This window comes from Lycorma delicatula, chromosome 2 (assembly GCF_047948215.1).
Source record: "Lycorma delicatula isolate Av1 chromosome 2, ASM4794821v1, whole genome shotgun sequence".
Lineage (NCBI taxonomy): Eukaryota > Metazoa > Arthropoda > Insecta > Hemiptera > Fulgoridae > Lycorma > Lycorma delicatula.
Genome location: NC_134456.1, coordinates 97,388,650 through 97,412,439, shown reverse-complemented (window position 1 = coordinate 97,412,439; position 23,790 = coordinate 97,388,650). Strand labels below are relative to the sequence as shown.

Sequence of the window (23,790 nt, the reverse complement as noted above, 5' to 3'; positions counted from 1 at the left end):
AAGCCTATAATTGATAGTACTTGTTTTCTATTTGGAATTTCTTCATCGTTTTAAGCTTATATAAAATACTACAAATAATTCTCATAAGAAATGTTAAATGTATAACCGCAACAGAGGCAGACAAATAATCGCTATTCATTAAACATTATACTATTTTCAAGAATAACAAGCACGATACACCAGGTTTACTAAGGAAAGTGACAATTTAAGTGGTTTTCTGTTGCATTATGTACGGAGACGATTACGTTGTAGAATATCATCAGTACGCCGAGCTCGCTGGTCCGCAGGTGATATTCAGTACTGTTCTGTTTAGTGCATAAATTAACTGTACACGGAACATCATTACTCTCGTCGAAAAAAACTCAGATCTGGTGAATTTTGAAATTAAAGTATTTTATGTGTTCATCCAAAATAGATAGCGTAAAGCTACAAATTCTCAAGAAACAAGAAAAAAATTATGTAAATTAAAATCTAACGAAAATATTTTATTATAACTACAATAAAACAAATTCCCTAATTAAAAGTGAAGAATAAATAAATAAGAATTTTGCATATTACTTACATCTGCAGTGAATACGTAATCCAACGAGACCGTCAGAAGTAGTAATGATGAAAAAAGTGTAAAGTAACTAATACGATGAAAGTTTCTGGTACCGTTGAATGCCATCTTTTTTTGGCCGCACATTTGGTCGCACGTGCAACCACACAAATTCACAGAGAACAAGATGACGTCAGATGAAAAGTGCTGATGAAATACACTTCATATTGACACTGTAACAAAAAATAAACAATATTCTCACTTCAATTTTTAACATATATATAGTATACAATTATATATCTTAAAATAATCATAACATTTCTGTTTTATATTAACCGTGTTTTATTTTTGTTTATTATTATTATTATTATACGACTAAAGTGAATTTGGACAACTAAACCAGCTATTTTTTCATATGAACGATAAAAGAAAATAAACATTCAAATAAAATGTATTTTAATTTTTTTTTCGGAGCCGACTGGCTCCGATATTTATTCTTAATAGGAGTGGGAAACGGTGAATCAACTGCAACGTCACGATGTCGAAGCGTATTTCAATAATGTTTCTCTTCATAGAAATTTAATTTAACTGAAACCACTGTTATACCTCGATTTTCTAAGAACATAAAGCGGGAAAACAGTTATGGGGCAGACTTGACAGAAGCTGCGCTGCTATTATGATGTGTAATGCGAAATAGTAAATAATAAACTTTTGAAGGACATGTGTGGCTGCAAATGAATACAGTGCATAAAATGCACAACATAAAGCCTGCCTGTAGTCCAAGTATCTCATCAGAAATATGCGCAAAGTTTATATCCTTAGCTATTTTTTAAAGCTTCTTATTTTCATAATTAATGTGAAATATCCGTAATCAAAAAATCGGGCAACTGTTCAGCAATTAATGACAATTTTTTTTCTAAAATTTTCATGCGAGTAGAATACGAATGATAATTTATACCTCTTGCAAGAAGAGAAATGTTTTCCTTCGGCGCAAATATTCACGCATATTTTTAAAGAACTCCTATTCCCGTTCCCTTACAAGAGAAGTAGGGTGAGGTGCACTCATGTGTGTGACGGAATGTTGTAATTTAAAAAAAAAAATAGGGTCGAAGCGTGGCGACGTGCAGGGTCAGAGAGGTAGTATTTTTGCGTAGGTTGTTTGGGTCCACCCACATTCAAGAGTGGAAGCGGTCGAGACTCCCCGACGATGGCATGAAGAACCCTCAAGGTATGAGTGGTCGGGAAGTGAAGGATGTGCGAAACGTACATCTGGAACTGTTAGATTAGGGACAGGAACGGTCCCTAATCTAGCCCTTCCGCTTCTTAGCGGAAGGGCATAGCGGCTATCCGGAAGAGAAATGTCGGTGTGTCCTAGTGAAGTTGGGGAGACCCCGTGGAAAAGCCCTAGAAGGCGGCTAGCCAGGGCGGCCAGAGACTACTGGCACGACACTCCGAGGTGACTGTTTTGCTTAACGGTGAGGATCGGTTGCCTGTATAAAAAGCTTTACAATAAATAAAGACCTTTCTCGTATTAATAGAGAGCCGAACAAAATATTAGTGCACAGACGTTTTGCCTTATATGAGTAAAGAAGTAACCGTATGAAAAATGTGTTTTAAATCGACACAACCGTATCTTTGAACTTGACTGTATTCAACGGTTATAAGGAGAGTACAGCCGCGTTCAAAGAACGATCATATGTGATGCAGGTCTTTGCATTACCTCACAATACTGAATTCTCCGAAACGGTTAAAAATATTAATCTTCTTGGAAGGAAGATTTCATACGAAAGCTACCTATAGTAATGGATACCATGATTCGATTTCCAGAAAATTTTGAGATATCTTCGCGTTTCACATCCCCAGACCCCAAAAAACTATCGTCAGTTCGAAAGTTTATATATATGTATATTTCACTTTCTTGTGGACACGATAACCGCCGTAGATTTGCGCCAATCACTTTCAGACTGATACATAAAATATGACAACCCAAAATCTCGGTCACTTCTTTAATGGGAAAAATCGGACCATGGAGGGGCTTTTTCGAAAAAAGAATATTGCTATAACTTTCTTATTAAGTAAAATATCTAATTCGTTTAAAGTTATTCTTTGGATAAAAGCCTAAACCTTATCTAAGTAAAGTTTTTTGGTATCACCAATCACTAGCACAAGGAGTGGAAAAAATGGGATTTCGAAAACAAAAAATATCATACCTCCCTTAATAGACAGGTATCGAATATTTTTAAATTGGTCGTTAGATCTCTAAGCATTACCTAAAACTTTTGTCTGAAAGAATTTTTGATATTTAAAGTAAAGCGAGCGCTTACCGTATTTAATTCGCGCAGATGTGGCGGTACTAGCGGCGACGACCGGCACGAACTGAACTAATGTAATTTCACAACTTGCATAGAACAAATTTCGCTTGTACGGTCGGTAGACTGGTGAAACAGCAAGACTTAACGCACCAGGTACCGAGTTGACCGAGCGATCTAGTTCGAGAGCCGGTACTTTCGTACACTTTAAATATTATTAATTTATTTAATTTTATCGCTCACCTGTGACGTCACAACATAGACTATAACAACAGCATTCTTTGGGATGGGGGTGCGATTTTGCAAAAACTTATTTTTTGCAAATATTATTTTAATTGTTAACAAATAAGGTGATTTAGAGGCCAACACCGAACACACGTACACATTAACAACTGGAAATTTTCCATCCGGTTTTTTGGGTTCCTTAGGTGTCAAAACGTCAAGATCCAGTGAAAACCGCATCTGCCCAAATCGGACCGTTTTACAACAGCGCTATAGCTCTAGAAGGGAAAGTAAATACTACAAAATTTCATAGATATTCCTGATATATCAAGAACGATAATACATTTTAATTATGTCGATTCGAACACAAGACTTCCAATTTATAAACATAAGTACCAATAGAAAGAATGTAATTTTCTCTACGTTAAAATTATTGATGGTTATTTCAAAATTCGCTAGCAATTCTATAAAAATTTAAAAAAATGAAAATTGTTGGGCGAATAAAAAAAATGAGAATTTAAAATTAATAATATCGTCGTGTTTAAATGTTATATTAAAACGTAGGTTTTTACTTTAGGTAAAACTTATCTCTGATTCGATTACAAAATTTAAGCACGTATTTCTTTATACAACATCAAAGAAAATATGTAAGGCCTACAGTTAATTAAATCACCTAAAAAAATATACCTTAGGGCTATGTAAAATGAATGAAGCAAAAAGCAATATTTTTTTAAAATTAACTTTCGTAAAAAAAAAATACAGGTGTTTATAAATAAAAATTAAAAAAAAGAATCTGTTTAATCATTTATACGATAGATAAAAATGAGTACGTTGACTTACGGTTATAAATCATGAATGAGTAGAGTAAAGAGGAGTCTTCTCTTACAGCTAAATAATAAATAATAATTGTACTTCAGAAAGTTGCGCAATTAAGATAAAAATATGTGTATTCTTAACCGTACTTCTTAAAATGTTTAATGTATCGACTACGAATAGACAAAATGCGCATACCATAAATACACACACAGTCTAAACGCCGATATCATCATTACCGTGTGTTTCCAAAAACTACGGAGTGAAATTATTGAAAAATATTAAGACGATGAAAATTTTCATAGCGCAACAAACTAAATCAAAACAAACATAATCGTACTGTTACTTCAAATAATTACATCCTTTGTATTAAAGCGGTTATCTATAAACTGCTGATGAAAGAAACAGTCGGCCAACTTTATTATTTTTTATATATACCTGGTTTTATCAATTTTACAGTACGTACATAACAGGTAATAAATGACGGTGCATGACTGTACGTGGAAGGCATTACATATTTAGTTTTTTATCATATAATTCATTACTTTTTATTTACCGTAAGATATGTTTACAATGTAATATAAAAACGAAGTTATACATTCCGAGATAGTACATGTCGGTGTAAGCACGAAAGTCATAATGACAGATTAAGATTTATATTATATTATAAAAAATACAATTTTGATCAAATAAATACGTAAAAATTTGAAACAGAATAGAAGCGTAACATTTTAAATCGATATTTTATCGAACGCTTTACCGATAAAAATAAAATAAATATTTTCGTAACAAAATTGGATATACATAAAATTATTCCGATTATCTAAATTATTTAAGAATAGCTGAATATTTAAGAAAATTAAAAAAAAAAGAAGAAAATTAATAAGATTTCTTCCGTTAACTTCCCGCTAGTTGTTATCAATGAATTACTGAGTTTCAGCGAAGATCTTCAGTACTTTTACAATAATGTACTTCTGTAAGGATTAAATACACCGATTACCGAAAGAAAGAGAAAATATAATTATATCAAGAGAGTGACTTATATTTGATGAAGCCCGTACTTTCATGTTTCGACTTGTTCACTTCACAAACGCGTTGACGCTTGACAAACGATCGTTTCTTATCCGTATTTACTTATCCACTCTCACAGCGATAGCGTGTACACGCGTTTTTTTACTCCGTAACTGATATTCTCGTTAATATATTTAGTTTGAATAAAATAATTCGTGAAAAAAGTACTTGTGTTCGTTTATTCCAATATAGTAATATTATGCCGGCAAGTAAATTATGTAATCGCGAAATACTTTTTAAGATTTCAGATAACAATGACGTTCAACGCGTCACTGCATATTCGCAAGGTTCCAAAGTCTAGACAGTATATTGTTATTAATATATTCTGGACTTTTGAAACTGTTGTCGGTTAATTCTGTGAACGTGAATAGAAATTAACCGCAATACATTTGTTGATAACAGCGTTTATCATCAACGGGAGGTACGCGCGAATAAACAGTCTAATAATAGCTGTGTCATAGGTGACTAGGGGGGAATGACTGTCGAAATTAGATAAGAGATCTACGTTCGTTAAAAGAAAATACAACGTCGACAAAGCATCGCGAGAGCAATGTGTTTTCGACGGAATCTGCCGCGAAACACGCGAATGTTTTATGTTTGCTGTTGGTGAACTCAAATGCAGATTAGTTACGGCCAATAATAGTCGATTTTATCGCACCCGGTTCCATAATTATTTCAGATTAGTGGACGGCCTACAAGGGACTGAACCGTAATTATGTACACGACACGGTTAACCGCTATCAAAATTTTATATATTCAGTAACTGGAGCGCATACCTCGAAAGGCTGTGGTGAATAAGAAAAAATAATGCTTCGACGAAAAAGCGGCACGGCAAGATATTTGTTAAATAGGTGAGGTGTTTATGAGAATTGCTTTGGCCCCATATATAGAAGTAGAGGGTTAGAATCCATTCCGGTCCATTTTTTAAGATGCTGACCCCTTTTGGTCTATGCAGTTACACGCTAGTTGGTTTTTGCAAGTATAATAAATATCACTTTCATACTGCAATATATTTTTTTATAAATATGTCACATATACGTGATGTATATAAAATCATATAATAAAAATAAACTATCGTATAATTAAAAAAATACAACTTCAATAAATTCATTCGCCGAATTAAATAATTATGTATTACTATTTATATATTATTATTAGTAAAATAAATATCATAAAAATTCTTCGATAAAAACTGGCGCGAAGAATAACTAAAGGCAACCTAACTTAGGAAAACCGACAGAGTTGGTCTAGTGGTAAACGCGTTTTCCCAAATCAGCCGATTTTTAAGTCGAGAGTTACAGCGTTCAAGTCCTATTAAAGTCAGATATTTTTACACGGATTTGAATACTAGATCGTGGATACCGGTGTTCTTTAGTGGTTGGGTTTCAATTAGCTACACATCTCAGGAATGGTAGAACTGAGACTGTACAAGACTACATTTCATTTACACTCGTAATTATCATCCTCATTTATCCTCTTAAGTATTATCTGAACGGTAATTATCGGAGGCTAAACAGGAAAATGAAAGAAGAACCTAGCTTAGGAAACCCACCGGGGTTGGTCTAGTGGTGAACGCGTCTTCGCAAATCAGCCGAGAGTTTTAAGATTCAATTCCTAGTAAAGGCGGTTACTTTTATAAGGATTTGAGTATTAGATCATAGATACCGGTTTTCTTTGAGGTTTGGGTTTCAATTAACCACACATCTCAGAAATGGTCGACCTGAGACTGTACAAGAATACACTCATATATATATATATATATATATATATATATCATCCTCATTCATCCTCTGAAGTAATCCTGACATTGGTTCCGGAGGCTAAACAGAAATAAAAGAAAAACCTACCTTAAGAATGCGATATTAATGTCGCTGGTAGAGAAAGAGATTAAATTAATTGGCAGTTGGAATTCAGATGTAAGAGTGATTCCAATAAGAAAATTTTTATATCTAAAGTATTTTAATCACTTTACGGCTAAGGAAATTGATGACAAGACTATCAGAATTATTAAACTGCAATCAGTATAACAGTTATGCTGTGGATAAACAAGCTACAATAGTAATATATATACGCTGCCAAGAAAGACATGCGTCATTAATTCTATCATTAATGATGATGATTGTAAAAAAAAATTAATAATTATATTATTACCGCTGAAGATGTAGTAGGTAATATATAAAAAGAGAATAAAACATAATGTGTAATTAAATACAAGATTAACAATCTTTTTTTTTATATCATAGATTAAACCATTACAAACATGAACTCATTTTTATATCCTATGACACAATCTAAGGTATTTCTCACAACACCAGGAAGCGCGTCAGTTAGTTTTTACGATAAATGTAATATTTATTCTTTGTACGAAATGCGAAATACGCTTAACAAACGGTTTTGCTGAAAATATTAGTGGAACACAGATATTAATTACATTAATGGATATACAAAAAACAATACCTGGGTTTTAATTTGTTATACCTTTTGGATGCGATGGAACGGTGTCGATTTAAAGCTAGAATTAAAGAACAAAAAAAAAAACAAGATGTAGTTGCGCGACGACCGTAGACTGATTCCCTATCTTTCCGCTCGACAGCGCCATTAGTAAAGATGACGACTCCTGAACAGAAAGCATTCCGTTTTACTACAGATTTCTAAGCTGTAGATTACAGTTCAACTGTGTTCGTAGAAAGTATAACTGTGATCCTCCAAGCAATAACCTTTTTTTTTTTTTGCAATAAAACTTTTCGGTGACAATCAGTTTGAAACGATCGGATCTGTGTAGAGTATGGAACGATTGAAAGTGTATGAAGTAAACCTTGAGTGCATTTCCTGTGTTGTCTTACAAGATCTATTAGCAACGGCGGCCGCGAACTAGCGATGCTGATAATCAGACGGTATGGAATGGTTTAAGGAAACGTTTACTTATGCGTCCGTCCCGCTTACAGTTGTTACAGGGCCGACTTCGACCGAACCTCATTTCTTTTATAATTTGTGCGCTGAGAGATAAATTAAAAGACTAACACGTACATTTAAAACGGGAGTAATAAATCTAGACACTGACGTTGTTGTTTGCGGTCGAATTTATGAATGATTTTTCAGGTTATAAATCTTCCTTAACGATTTTGAGTCAGTAATACAAATAGAAACGTTTTTGCTATATCAAAAAGAATTTTGGTTTGGTTTAAATTATATTCTTATGTCACAATTTGACCTACTTTATTTATAACAGATGACTTTTGTGTCTGTATTGTTTTTTCTTACATATTTTTTTAAAAGAATTGATTACGTAGAATTTTTTTTATAAATATTTATTTGTATATTGTTTTTTGTCCTCAGTCATTTGACTGGTTTGATGCAGCTCTCCAAGATTCCCTATCAAGTGCTAGTCGTTTCATTTCAGTATACCCTCTACATCCTACATCCCTAACAATTTGTTTTACATATTCCAAACGTGGCCTGCCTACACAATTTTTTCCTTCTACCTCTCCTTCCAATATTAAAGCGACTATTCCAGGATGCCTTAAAATGTGGCCTATAAGTCTGTCTCTTCGTTTAACTATATTTTTCCAAATGCTTCTTTCTTCACCTATTTGCCGCAATACCTCTTCATTTGCTCCTTTATCCACCCATCTGATTTTTAACATTCTCCTACAGCACCACATTTCAAAAGCTTCTAATCTTTTCTTCTCAGATACTCCGATTGTCCAAGTTTCACTTCCATATAAAGCGACACTCCAAACATATACTTTCAAAAATCTTTTCCTGACATTTAAATTAATTTTTGATGTAAACAAATTATATTTCTTACTGAAGGCTCGTTTAGCTTGTGCTATTCGGCATTTTATATCGCTCCTGCTTCGTCCATCTTTAGTAATTCTACTTCCCAAATAACAAAATTCTTCTACCTCCATAATCTTTTTTCCTCCTATTTTCACATTTAGTGGTCCATCTTTGTTATTTCTACTACATTTCATTACTTTTGTTTTGTTCTTGTTTATTTTCATGCGATAGTTCTTGCGTAGGACTTCATCTATGCCATTCGTTGTTTCTTCTAAATCCTTTTTACTCTCGGCTAGAATTACTATATCATCAGCAAATCGTAGCATCTTTATCTTTTCACCTTTTTACTGTTACTCCGAATCTAAATTGTTTTTTAACATCATTAACTGCTAGTTCCATGTAAAGATTAAAAAGTAACGGAAACAGGGAACACCCTTGTCGGACTCCCTTTCTTATTACGGCTTCTTTCTTATGTTCTTCAATTGTCACTGTTGCCGTTTGGTTCCTGTACATGTTAGCAATTGTTCTTCTATCTCTACCCTATCCATTTCCCTTTTTAAATTTTCTAGCCTACCAATCTTCTTTAAGCTTCCAGCATTCCACGCTCCGATTCGTAGAATGTTATTTTTTAATTTCCTGGTGACCCCTTCCTTAGTAGTCCCCACCCGGAGATCCGAACGGGAGACTAGTTTACCTCCGGAATATTTTACCATTTGTATATTAGAAATTTATAAAGTATATGTAAGCGAAGATAAGGTGTTTTTCGACTCCAATCTTTTTGGAATTTACAACAATTTCTAGAAAACTACTTCGACGTACTTAGAGTCACTACTTTTTAAACATTTTTAAATTAAAAAACATATTAAAATCAATTACATTCCGTTATTAGTGTTCAAACAATTTAAGTTTAAATGGATTCATTTAGTAAAATTCAGAGCTACTCGTTGTCAAAAATACAAAAAAACAACCGTCTCCGGACACATAGTTACGAAATAATTTTGTTTTAATTACCAGAATTCTCCTGAAAATTTTAGAAGGAAAACCCTGAAACACCCTTCTTTCAATTATTTTCAAATTAATTAAAATCTCGAATTTTTATGTAAATTAAATGCTTATAATATATCTTTTTTTTTAGCAAGGTTCTTGGCAGAAATCACACGTTTAACAAAATTTTATCAAACCCTTTTTGAACTTTATAAATATGCACATTTTCTTTGCTTGTGTGTGAATTTAAATAGATTTTTTGTGAAGATTACCGGAGGATACAAAAAATGAATAGACGAATACAACACATCTCATCATCAACAACCGATGCTATGTAATAATAACAATAATATATATATATATATATTTGTGTGTGTAACATTACAAAAAAAATTTATATTTGTAAATGGGTTAGGTATCTTGCAATTTTACGATATAAAAATCATAAGGAAATAACTGAATTTTATTTTATCACTTGCTTAAAAAGACTAGCATTAAGCATTATTAAAAAAATTTTTCGATCCACTTCATGGGCTTTTGAAGGTTATGTAAACGTAACTACAAACCACAAATGGAATAGGTATAGTCAGGTAAGTTGTTTCAAAAGCAAATATATATTCACTATAATAATATAATATATTTACTATAATAAAAATAAAATAATTTTTATATACGAATAGAAACAGGAAGAAAGAATGCGGGATATATATATATATATATATATATATATATATATATATATAGAGAGAGAGAGAGAGAGAGAGAGAGAGAGAGCCTACTATTTATTATAAACATCATTTTTCTATAAAATAACAAATAATTGGCCTAAAAATAATAAATTATAAACCATGAAAAATATTCATCTTCAGGATAGAAATTACTTTCGCTTTATACATGAAACTACACTAAAATAATCAGAAATATATTTATTCTTTAATTACTTCATAATTTTTTTTTGTTTGATGATTTTGCCACGTAAACTTGAAGTTTGCCCGTGGTATGTGGGAATGAAATTTCGTAGCGTATGAAAAACGACATTTTGCCTGAGTTAGATTCGAACCCAGGGCCTCCGGATGAAAGGCTGAGCATGAAACGTATTGTTTATTACGGGGGGGGGGGAAATCTGCTAAAATTAATGCAAGGGGTTAAATAAATCGCCGTTACAGATAAATAAAATATAATAAGTTTTTTATAATTTTATAAAATACGAGTATAACAATTTTGCCGATCTCCGTGGCGGAGTGTAGCCTTTCAATCATTAATCTGGATGTCCCGGGTTCGAATTCTGATGAGGCATGGCATTTTTCACGCTACAGATTGCCATTTTTACATTTCCACGTACAAGCTTCTGTGGTGATTTAATTTATGTCAAAAAAAAAATGGTTGAATTCAAACATGAAATTATTATTCATTAATTAAAAAATATAAAATAATTTTTATAGAAAATGGTTAATTTTAATTAACTTTTTTCTATATCGCAGTTTATTGGTTTACTTGTCACTGGTTAAAATAAATTCTACATACATATAAAGTAGTATATATTTCACCGTGAAAGACCTGTATCTGGCAAATTTCGATATTCTCCGGTAAATGTCGACACGTATCGTATGCGTCGGTGAAAGACCGAAATATCTGCTTATTCCGGAGCTTCATATGTCGACAAACACAGATATGCTCTGGTGGGTATCGAAACGATAACTAGAAATAAAAAAATATCACCCGATACCAGTCTCTAAAGTAAATAGATTACGAGAAACCGTTGTAAAAAAAAGGAAGCTTAAATTTAAGCCAAACATAATCTACGCTCGCTAACTTCATCTAATTAACATTAAATATACAAATTACACATGTTAAGGCGATCGATCAAATTCACCGCAATCATAAAAAAATTTAATCGCATTTTCAGCATTTTATAAATTAAAAGGGCCGATCGGGATGTACGGAAAATGTTAACAGCACGGATGAACGATAACGATAAAAATAAATGGTCAGATGTGGTTTGCTCTTTGTTCAATTTTTTTTATACAAATATTTTTATTCAACTTTCACCAACATCGAACGTTGAATGCGGTAAATTTGATTAATCGCCTCAAATGTTGGATATAATCTGTACATTTAACGTTAAGTAGATGAGGTTAGCGAGAATAGATTATGTTTGGCTTCCTTTTATTCTCGTAATCTATTTACCCTCTTTCTTTTTCCTGTTTAACTTCCGGGAATCACCGTTCAGATATTACTTCAGAGGATGAATGAAGATGATATGTACGAGTGTAAATGAAGTATAGTCTTGTTCTTGTACAGTCTCAGTTCGACCATTCCTGAGATGTGTAGTTAATTGAAACCAACCACCAAAAGATCACCGGTATCCACGATCTAGTATTCAAATCCGTATAAAAATAACTGACTTTACTAGGACTTGAACGCTGGAACTCTCTACTTCCAAATCGATTTGAAAAGACGTATTCACCATTAGACAACCCGGTGGGTCAATCTATTTACCTTAGAGATTGATATCGGGTAATTTTTTTTTTAATTTCTGATTATCGTTTGACTCCCACTAGAGCTTATCTGTGTTGGTCTACGTATACCGGCGAAGGTCCGAATAAGCAAATATTTTAGTTTTTCACCGGCGCATTCGGTATGTGTCGATATTCACCGGAGTATCTAAATTCTCCGAAATAGTAAAAAATAGCGAAAAAGTAAGATGTAAACATATATAGGCGATTAATAACACTTAGTTTACCGCGTCACAATATCTCATAAACATACAGACATATCTAATTGACAATTACGGTTAAATAGAAGTATGAGGCTATACAAATATTTCAAAGAATTACTTTATAAAAATAGTAACTCGTCTCAAGTCATTGTCCGATTAACCGATATTGTATATAAAAAAAAATAACACTAAATTATATACGCCAATTATAATGACCTTTCTTATTATAAGAATACATATTGAAAGCAAATCGTCAGATCAGATTAAAATATGGAAATCATTACGTAATAGTTATCATTTTTAATTATATTTATATATTTTAATGTAGAAATTGTAATTACTTTTTATGTTTGAACATAGTATTTTACTTAATGATCTTTTAGTTAGCAGTAATTACCAAGTAAAGACAATAATCGTTAATTTTTATTTTTTAATTCAAGGTTATCTGTAAATATTTAGCATCAATATCATACTTTGTAGTAAAATGATGTTATTTAATTGCATCTTTATGCACAATATTTTAATAATTATGGTTTTTTTTTAATTTTGTGTGACTAATTGATATATTTACCGTTAATTTAAATATAAAATTCCGCATTATTCTTCAATCATTAAAATATAAAATAATAATAATAATAATAATAATAATAAAGAAAAAAACAATGTAATAAACCATTCAAATTTTGCACGTAAATTTTTAATTATACCGCAAGTTAAAATCAATCTTTCAGAGCACTTCTTTTTTAGGATTTGATGTACGTTGTAGGAAAGTAAATTTTAATCGTAAATAACGATACTCAAGAAGGTAAACTAGTAGTTAATTCACTCATTTAAGAAGCTGCGTAGCCATTTTATGGGCCCGGATTAGATAATAACTAATTAAGATAAATAACAAAATTTTCCTATTCTGGAAAGGACCGTTCAAACTTGAATTATAAAACCACAGCTCAACAGTTCATTTTTTTACGCGGTAAGTAGATACATAATATTATTGTTATCATCCCGGCTGAGAGATGCAGATAAAAAATTCAGAATTCAGCTAAGTAATCGGCCCGTCAAAATTCTAGGAACGAACGAAGGTTTTGTGTAAGAATGTTTGGGCTTTTCTCCTGCGGCTGTTTAATATTTTGAAGATAAAGTTGCAGTATAGATGTTTGTTATCATTTAACTAAAAGTTTTGCTCCGTTTCTAGTAAACGATACATTTCCCCCAGGAATTCCGGGTAAGACGAACGGCCGCTACCAGGAAATTATCATTAAATACTTTTATGTCGGTTTCTTATCCTGATTGTATTTAATTTGGAAGTAACGGTTTCTTTTTTATCTTTGAACCTTTCTGATACAGTAGGTTTTGAGTTTTATCTAAATGCAGATGAATTCGCTGTAAGAGCATCGAGGATATTAGAATTGTTGATCTTGATATTGCTACTTAGCGGAATAAGTTGTCTGAGATGTCTGTTAGCTTTGTAAAAAGCCCAACCTGGCGCCGAGATGTAAACCACTGATACAGGGCCTTCCGATAATATGTACATCCCCCCAACCGTATAAATACAGTTTTCTACATGAAAATATATCTTTTTGTGACATCGAATTTCCATTAAGAAATAGATAAAGTTAACCTGCTATCCCAATTTTTTTCATTTTTATTCATTACGCATAAATAATTTAAACAATTCCACATCTTGTGGTAGAATTTATTTAATATTGGGGGAAAAAACCTTTTGTAAAACCCTTTCTTAGAAATATATATATTTAAATTTGGTACAGGACTTCATTATTTCTTAGTAAAACGTCTGTACAATAATGTTTTAATCGCTCCTGTCTAAGAATTCATTTTAGTAAATTATTTAGAAATAAGTCTGCGGTACATAAATTTGAAACGACATTTATAACAATTTTTGGGGTAATTTTTTACCCCAAATTTAAATAGTAATAGTAATACGAGCAACTTATGAAAAAATATTATATTTATGAGATCCAGTAATCTTTACCTCCCCGGTTACTGTTCGATAAGCCGGAAAAATTATGCATTTGCTTGCTTCCTTTTTCGAAACGGAATTTGCTGGACCTATGAAAAGGCGTCGTGTTGATACCGCAGATAGCATCAAGCGGGCGAAGCAAAGTACAATTTTTATTTATTAAATTAAAATAATTAACGAATGAAACACATTTTATTACAATTATAACACTAAGCGAGGAAAAATAAAAATAGGTGGTTGTTATAATTTTCACCAGTAAAAATATTGCTATAACGGGCGGCATATTATTGCGTACATAGGCTGACAGCTGGCTTACATGCTTTAACTACCTTGAACAACTCTGGCAATGTACTGCATACTACGGAGTCTTATACAAGACGTTGTCGTAAAGGAATGACTAACTGTTCTACTCGTCCTATCATTCTGTCACTCTCGTACACAATGTGCACAGACCATACACCGCCCACTACACAGACTTTCAAAATAATCATACACCCCGATACAGAACAATAATTCCTTCAAATTTCAAAGAGAAAAAAGATATCTCAATGCTGAAAAAAATGTTTTAAACTTACAAAAACAATTTTTTTTTCAACCCACCGAGTCGGTCTAGGGGTAAACTAGTCATCGTAAATCAGCCGATTTCGAAGTCGAGTGTTAAATCCTAATAAAAGTAAATGCTTTTATTAGGATTCACACCTGACATTTGAATAGGTTAAATCGTGGATACCGGTGTTCTTTGGTGGTCGAATTTCAATTAACCACACGTCTCCGGACTGTCGGCCTGTGTTTGTTCACGACTACAAATTTACCGGTACAATTGCATTACACTGATAAGTCGCTAATGATTTTAATTGTTGATGCGACTATTAAAAAAAATTCTGTAAAATAATGAAATATGAATCTCATATTCGAATTGTTTCATGACTACATGTCACGATTGACCAAGTCGAAGAAGTACTTTTTATTTTTTCGGTTCCCATTTTTCTTAATCTCAATTTTAAATTCCATACGTTATTTATTATTATTTTTTTTTTTTTAAGTGGTAATATTTACTTGATTATTATATTAAAATGTTCAAATATATTTTTTTATTTTAACAATTTTCTAAATGGTATAAAGAAATAAATTTTATGGATTCTTGTTCTAAAAATGTCAAAGTAACAAAATAGCCCAAGAGAAGTTACGGTATTTGACAGTAAATCTTTTTTTGTCTTTTTCTAGATTTATTGCTGTCTAATGTTATTTTTCCTTATTCCATCAATTTCCATTAAAACACCAATTCTCATAAACATCATACAATTAATGTAATGAAAAAAAAATATTTACAAATTAATTTAAATTTAAAAAAATTATTGAAGAAGTTAAAAAATATGACGAAAGCGAAGAATTAAAGAATATTACTAAAATTTCAGTTCTCACAAAAAAAGTTGTAAATGGATAAACATTTAGAAATGAATAATAATAATTAAACTGCCTTTTCACCGTATTTTGTTTACAATCACTTCAACTAAGCTAATTATTGACTGAAAAATTCGAATTGATTAAATGGAATTAAGCATCAAGATAAGTAAGTGCATAAATGATATCTCATACAAGCGAGTTTGGTTAGGTATTACTAATTCTATACATTCTTATCGCGGATATAAAACCGCGGGCCAATCGGAGGTTTGACGAGCTGAACTACTGACTCGGCAATTCCTGACCAGTGTGGTAGGAGGCGGGCGGATGACCCCTACTGCCATTACTGCGGCGACTGCCTACTGCCATTACATATCCCAGAACACGTGGTGTTGTGTAGTATGAATACCGCTTAGCTTGCTCGGCGATTACCTGACCGCCCATCGTGGAGATCATCATCGCCACCAAGTTGCGGAGCCCCAACAGTTTTGATACCATTGCAGGATTCGTGGCGAGGGTTCTCCAAGATAAAGATTGTGGGGCTCGGGGTTGAGGTACAGCCCTCTGCGGAACTGCCGTTCACATGTGCTTGCATGAGTGGTCGGTAGCGATGAGGCACGGGGATTGTCGCACCCCCGAGCGAAAACGATTGAGTCCCGGCAGGGATGCCCCGCTCGGGGTTTCCCCGTTAGACACGTTGGCATAAAGACAGAGTCCCGGCTCCCGGAGTGGGGACCCAGGGACGGCCTGGTGGATCCTGCTCTGGGGGTTTCAGGCGGGCGCAAATCGAAATCTGACCGGCGGGTCGAGACGTGGAGGCCTGTTAGAGTAAAGGACACTTCCCTGGGCTGTGTAATACTTAATTGCAGGATCCGGTCCGGGGAAGAAAGAAAGAAAAAGTTCTGTTCAGCAGAACCCATCGGGTTGGTGTAGTGGTTAACGCGTCTTCCCAGATCAGCTGTTTTCGAAGTCGAGAGTACCAACGTTGAAGTCCTAGTAAAGGTAATTACTTTTATACGGATTTGAACACTAGATCGTAGATTCCGGTGTTCTTTGGTGACTGAGCCTCAATTAACCACACATCTCAGGAATGGTCGAACTGAGACTGTATAGGACTACACTTCATTTGCACTCATACATATCATCCTCATTCATCCTCTGAAGTAATACCTCAACGGTAATTCCCGGAGACTAAACAAAAAAAAGAATTCTATTCAGCAAAATAACCATCAACGTTGTATTTCATAAAAATTAATTACAATCTAAAAAAAAAAGGTATCGCGGAACAGGATAACAGGCTAACGCCAAATCGGAAGTATTAAAAGTCAAATCTTATTTTTGAATGTTCAACGAAATAAAATACCTTAACGAACCCGTTTCCGTTATTTCGAGAAATAACGTTTTTCTCATTTTAACACAAAGGAATATACTCGTATTAACTAATAACTAACTATTCATTAACAATATTAATACAAATATAGAATATTTTTCACATGAAACTCAATTCAAATAAATTACATTTTATCCACTTATTCGAATTACAGTTCGGATTCAAAATGTTGATATTACTTATATTTAAAAAAATGTCCACGTTTTAAAATAGATTAAGAAAAAACTAAATAAACAATATATCCGCTTACTATTAAGTAATCGGAATCTATTCTGAACTGAATAGATTTTAATCTATTCAGTCATCATAGACTATTCAGTCTATTTTAATCTTGAAAATTATATTTTCAAGATTCTTTTTTTTTATGACATCGCCACGTAAGCTTAAAGCTTGTGCGTGAGATACGGAAAATGGAATCATGTAGCATAATAAAAATGCTATACCAGTCTGGGATTCGAACGCGGTACCTCCGGATAAAAGGCAAAGACGCTACCATTTCGCCACAGAGTAGGCGGAGATTAAATTAAAAATAAAATAAATAATTTATTAGAGGTTATAGAAAAAAAAATCCCAAGGTATACCATCAGTAAATTGGAAAGTTTGATTGTAAAAAGAAAGTATGAAATGGTCATTTAAATGACAACTTGACAGAACAGTTTTATTTCTTTAATTCAAAATACAGCTCGTACAAAATAAAAATAATATAGGAACTATGTTAGGTGGCGTAAACGAAAGGTACGACATGAGACAAAAATACTAAAGTAAAGGGAAGAGCCACTTAGTAGAGCGATAAGCATTCATTTTGGACTTAGTAGGGGAAAAAAAGATTTAAGTAGTTTTCCGTTGTATTTTTTTTGACTAAGTTTAACATATTAATGCTGAAGGAGAATCAGCGCACAAAAATTCGGCTGATATATTAGGAAACAAGTGATACTTCCCGGTTGATCATCATAAAAGCAGGTTGTATAATAAACATCAATATTTTCAGAGAAAGTAAATCGTGATCGATTATTATATTTCAGACGTTTAACTTAAGCCATAACAATAAAATCAGAGAATTATAATACAGCGTAAACAAATTAATATCTTAATCGGTATTTTTCTATCTTGAAACAATAAATTCGAATCACTGCCCTTATTTAATAGGAAAAACTTATTTATTGAAAAAAAAAAAGTCTTCTGTAGTACTCAATCTAAAGACTGAATACTACATATCCAAGCAGCTATTTCCAACTATTTCTCCTTCAATTCTTTATAACTTCCACAGCCATCCTGTAAAACCTTTCATTATTAGTTTAAATAACATCATGTGTCAATATAATATGTCTACTTTAAAACCTTTTTACCTTTTTGTTAAACTTTTCCAACACTTTTTCGTCGCTCAAAATTTTTTCATTTATCACTTATCGCATCTCACTTTACCTTTAGTACTAAATTATATTTCCAAGAATTTAGGACTTTTTTCTATTTTTAGTATCATTCACGACTCAATTTTGTAAAGAATATGATAAATTTAGATAAAAATTTGTAACAACCTTTTCTCAAGTCAGCAGTGCGATTGTACCGGTTAGAAAATTATCCGCCAGCAGAATAACTTTTTTTGCGTGATCAATGCAAGTTTTTCGGCATCTTTTGGTTGCTACAATTTATTTTATTTATTTATAACGCAATGACAGAATTTTGCTCGATAAAAATAATTGATGAACGATAATGAATTTTATGGCGTTTGGAAAGAGCCATATGCCTGATCGGCACCGAATCAGCGTGGAAAACTGAAATGCTATCGCCTCACCATAAGAGTAATTTAATAAAATTATGATGTGAAATTTAATCGCGTTATTTATATTTAGTTATTTTCTCAATGACATAACAATTTTCATGAAATTGAAGTTAAAATATATCCTTTTAGAAAATTGTTTTTTAAATTTTAATTATTTTTTGACAATTTTTTGAAAAGTTTTTAATTGAAACTAATTATCCTACCCTACTAAATGGCACTTGTGTGCGTGCGCGCGCGCGCGCCCCCACCTTAGCTTAGCACCAGAATGTACCAATCACTAGCGGAAAATCCCGAATGGATAGAACACGTCTTGTGGTGGTCAGGTGTATACTTGTTAATATATAATAATCGATATACCGTACATATATCGATATATACGCGAAATATATATTTAAGTTTTGGGAAAATTTAATACTTTCTAACCAGATCCGAATTTTCGGACGAAAATCGTACATATCGCAAACATTGTCTGTCCTACCGCTCTGAAAACATTTTTGAGCCCCCCCCCCCCGGGACGAAAACCCTATACGTTCCCAGTGGTACCCGTCGCATGATAATTTCATGTGTTCCCGAGGGACCGTTCGGAAATTGGAGAGGAGATGCGATGGGGTGCCACTGTAATTTTCCGATTTTCCCGATTCAAACGGCGTATCTATTAGTAGATCGAGCGCTAACTGTTTAACGCATCGGGTACGCTCTTCATCGACCGGATCTTGGTAATCCGGAAATTAAATCGTTTAACCCTATGTTTTGCATCAAATTTTTATTTTGAACCAATGACTTTCATATATCTTACACATCACTATCAAAGCTTGTCGTCAAATCCATTCTAAGATACCGTCCTAAAATTACTTTTTATCTTTTACTACGTTTAATTTAAGAGTGGTGTTTTAAACATTTTTTCACACGTTTTTCATTTATTTAAGCGATTATTTTTGTTCATAAAACATAACTAATAACTTTAATGAACTATAACCAAAACGTACGCAGCGGAGTGTACCGATCACTAGCGTAAAATCCCGATTCGTTAGTATCAATTTCTACAGTTAAATTTCTAATTTAAGTATTCGTTATATCAATTTTCATTATTTAAAAAATATATATATTTCTACACAAGAGGTAATAAATTTGGACACCTAATAATCCCATTCCGAGACGCCACCCCCCCAGGGCAACCTGCCCGGAGGGCTTAGCTGCGGAGGCGTACCGTATGCATACCCTACAGATAGTAAATAATTAAATAACATAAAACTAATTTTCAAGTTAATTTATTTTAAAATGTCATGAAATTCTATGTATGAGCTCTATGAAATGGCAAATAAAAATATTAATGGAAAATTAATTACTACTCTAAAAAAAAATTATAGTCGACAATAAAAGTAATGTTGTAAACCGTACACCATAATAAACTTTCTTAAATGCACCTCATTCACGGTGAAAAAGTTAGCACTTTCTTTTCTTTCATACCATTTTATGAACTTTAAAGTAGAATGGAACAACCGTTTAAATAATTGTAGAAAATAACAGACTTTAAAAACTCAATAAAAACAAGTTGATTTGCATTTATGTTATAAGGCAAAGCAGATATTTATTTAAAAACGAAAGAGGAAAAACAGTAAAAGTACATCCTGTAATTTTAAACATGCTTGAAACACCTTGCCAAAATATTCACTTTTATTTTAACAAATACATAAAAGATAACGTTCTACTCGTACACTTATTTATTATTCTTATTACAGTTTAAAATTACATCAAAATGTAAATAATGAATTAGACTAAATAAATACAGCAAAAATAGATTCCTTCGTTTACATACAGAAAGCTATATTTTTAGTTTTTTTGCACATCTCTAAAGAATCAAACTAAAAATAACCATAATCAACAGTCATTAGATTAAAATACCAAATTGTAAAAAAAAATTATTTCTTAATAATATTAAATTAAAGTGGTTTAAATTAGGCTTTTACATTTTAGCATGTCGCTATTTTTTAACAATGCCTCATATCAAAACATAATTTACAAATAATTTTATAATTAGGAATGAAAAAATGTAAAAAAAAAAAAACATGATATAACTATAATAAAGCGTAATATAAAGGTTAACAATCGGAAGAAATCATTTGATTTGAAAAACACAATAAAAGTATGATAATAATTTTATTAATAAAAAAAAGCTCATAATATTTATACGCGAACTAAAATATTATCTATAGCCCTCACAGATAAAATACTGAACTTATACTAGAAAATAGAAAAACAACCTAAAACTGGGAGAATATCACGGCGGATTTTGACCAGGAAGGAATAGCACGACACAAATTTTCAACTTGTTGCAAAAAATAAATTATACTAGAATAAAAGGAAAAGACAAAGAGTTAATATTATTTTTTTGTTGATTTAAAAAAATATACGACCTCAATACTTCGAGAAAATTCCTTTTTGAAGTCCTTGAAAAATTTTAAATTGACAATGAAACAATGTATATAAAATTAAAGAAACATTTTCAAAGGTCAATCGGTTTGCTTGGAATTTCTCCCGCCACCACCCCAATCGGTTTCCCTAAAGCTTAAGACCGAATGTTTGTGCCACAAATGGCAACTGAGCCTTGAACAGTTTAACGACCAGTATCCTAACATAGCTCCTAGAGCTTCCCTAACAGCGTGAGCGGACAAAGCGCGGTGCCAAACACCATCGGCTTATATGTCCCAACCGCACACCTGTCATATATTTGTTAAAATGGGTAAGCGCACCCCGTCAACTACTAAAAATATATGACATCCATAAAAAATTTATTTCGTCTAGGCAGTAATTCGCTGCCACGTCTAGGTCAAGTACCTGAATGCCAGCAAGTACCTGTCCACTATTTTATAGCGCTAGGAGACATAATAATTGGCTAGTGGTCAGCTACAGTCAGGGTTAGCTTCTCGCGGTAAGTCTTTCCCTTAAGCAAACTACGGATGCCGGTTGAACAAAGCAACCGCATCTAGAAAATCCTACACGGTCCGACAATATGCTCTCGCCACATTGATTCGCCGCTTGTGAGTGGCCAATTTTCCCTCCCCTTGACCTCTAAGTTCCAGGGTGGCCCGATCTCTGCCGCCCCCCCCCCCCCCCAAGAGCAGGGCAGTTAAACATCAGGGTTTCATTTGACTGGACCTCCGCGCAGACGCACAGCTCATCAGCTGCCAGGCGGAACCGGAACAGATATTGGTTCAAATTAACGTGGTTGGTGAGCATCCGGGCACCCGTTACCCTTAAAAACCAACTTGAGTGCGCCATTCAAGCTGCCATCATTCCATCGCGAGGTTTTGTAGCCTCTTCCGCAGGCGAGAGATGGGTAACTGAACAGAATTTAGATCCGGTGCATTGTGATCACCGTTCCGCTCCGGTACTGGCCCGGCTCAAAACCGCATTCCAAATACCTCGATCTCCCGACCTATTCGCAATCTCTACTTTCTTTCTAAGGTCAAATTCAAGCCGAATTATCAGAGATCCGATTGAGATAAAACCGGTGTAAGATAAGGAGTTAGACTTTCCCCTACATTATTCAACCGCACCCTTGGAAAATTAATCATTTCAAAAAATAGGTTTAACAATTTTATAGGAAAAAATAGAATGGCTATCCAATATTCAAATTAAGAACAAACAAATTAAAGTAACATAAAATAAAAAGATCGAAAGTGTAAATAAATATAAATATTTAGAAGTAATAACGCCAAGACAATTAGAAAAAGAAAGAACTAAAGTTGAATGTAGAAATTGGAGATAGCGTTACATTTAATTGGTAATCTGTACGATAGAGAATCTACAAAAATAAAAACCAAATTAAAACACAATAAAACAGTAATCCTTCCAGAATTATTATACGGTTCAGAAATACTATAGCAGACTTACGTAGCAAAAACATAAGCAGACTTTGAAAAAAAGGGTCCTCAAAAAAACTCACGGTTAGAAATATAAGAATGAAAATTTACATAAAATAAAACGAAGAGAAAAAAATGTACATAGTCTTAAAAATACATAAACATAAAAGACTGAATAAAACAACAGATTACATCTATTTATCAAACCGATTGCTATTTTTTGTAGACGCAGATTCGTAAAATAAATAAAAATATTCTTGGATTCCATTATCTTATATTTGTCAAAAAACTTTCCTTATTAAAGAAAAAAAAAATCTACCTGATGTTGGCTGAATAGTGGAACATAGGATTCCCAACCGTATTGCAGCGCTATTCACGCTACCACACCTTTCTACATACGAGATCGTAGTTTCCCTCTGACATTGAAGTTTCAGGGTGGTACTACATCCGGCACTCTGGAGAGCCGGGTAGTCTACCGTCAACTAAACACTTCGCTAATGCAATATAACATCTGTGATCTGACCGGCGATAATTAAACGTTAAAAATAAATTAGATAAAGGTAGTAAATTATAAAAATTGTATCATTATCAATATATATATATATATACCGCTGATTACTTAAATCAAAGATGATAGATTAATGGTTTTTAGTTCAACTACTAAGACTGTAGATTATTATTAAATAATGTTATAATTTTTTTTCTTTTTCTGTTTAGCCTCAGGAAACACCGTCAGGCATTAATTCAAAAAATGAATGAGGTTGATACGTACGAGTGTAAATGAAGTGTAGTCCTGTACAGTCTCAGGTCGACCATTTCTGAGATGTGTGGTTAATTGAAACCCAACCAGCAAAGAACACCGGTATCCACGATCTAGTATTCAAATCCGTATAAAACTAACTGCCATTACTAGGATTTGAAACTTAGAACTCTCGACTTCGA

The 23,790-nt window shown here is 33.0% G+C and overlaps 1 protein-coding gene across 10 annotated transcripts in view; it reads right to left on the bottom strand.

Annotated features, from left to right (window-relative positions):
* trol (terribly reduced optic lobes) overlaps positions 1 to 23,790 on the bottom strand; it is a 1,106,314-nt gene that overhangs the window by 1,044,979 nt on the left and 37,545 nt on the right. For all 10 annotated transcript variants that reach the window (XM_075355875.1, XM_075355878.1, XM_075355883.1 and 7 more), the window contains exon 2: positions 563 to 771. In XM_075355875.1, coding sequence (XP_075211990.1) covers positions 563 to 685 — 123 coding nt within the window. In that variant the 5' untranslated portion in view covers positions 686 to 771. The remainder of the gene's footprint in view (positions 1 to 562; positions 772 to 23,790) is intronic.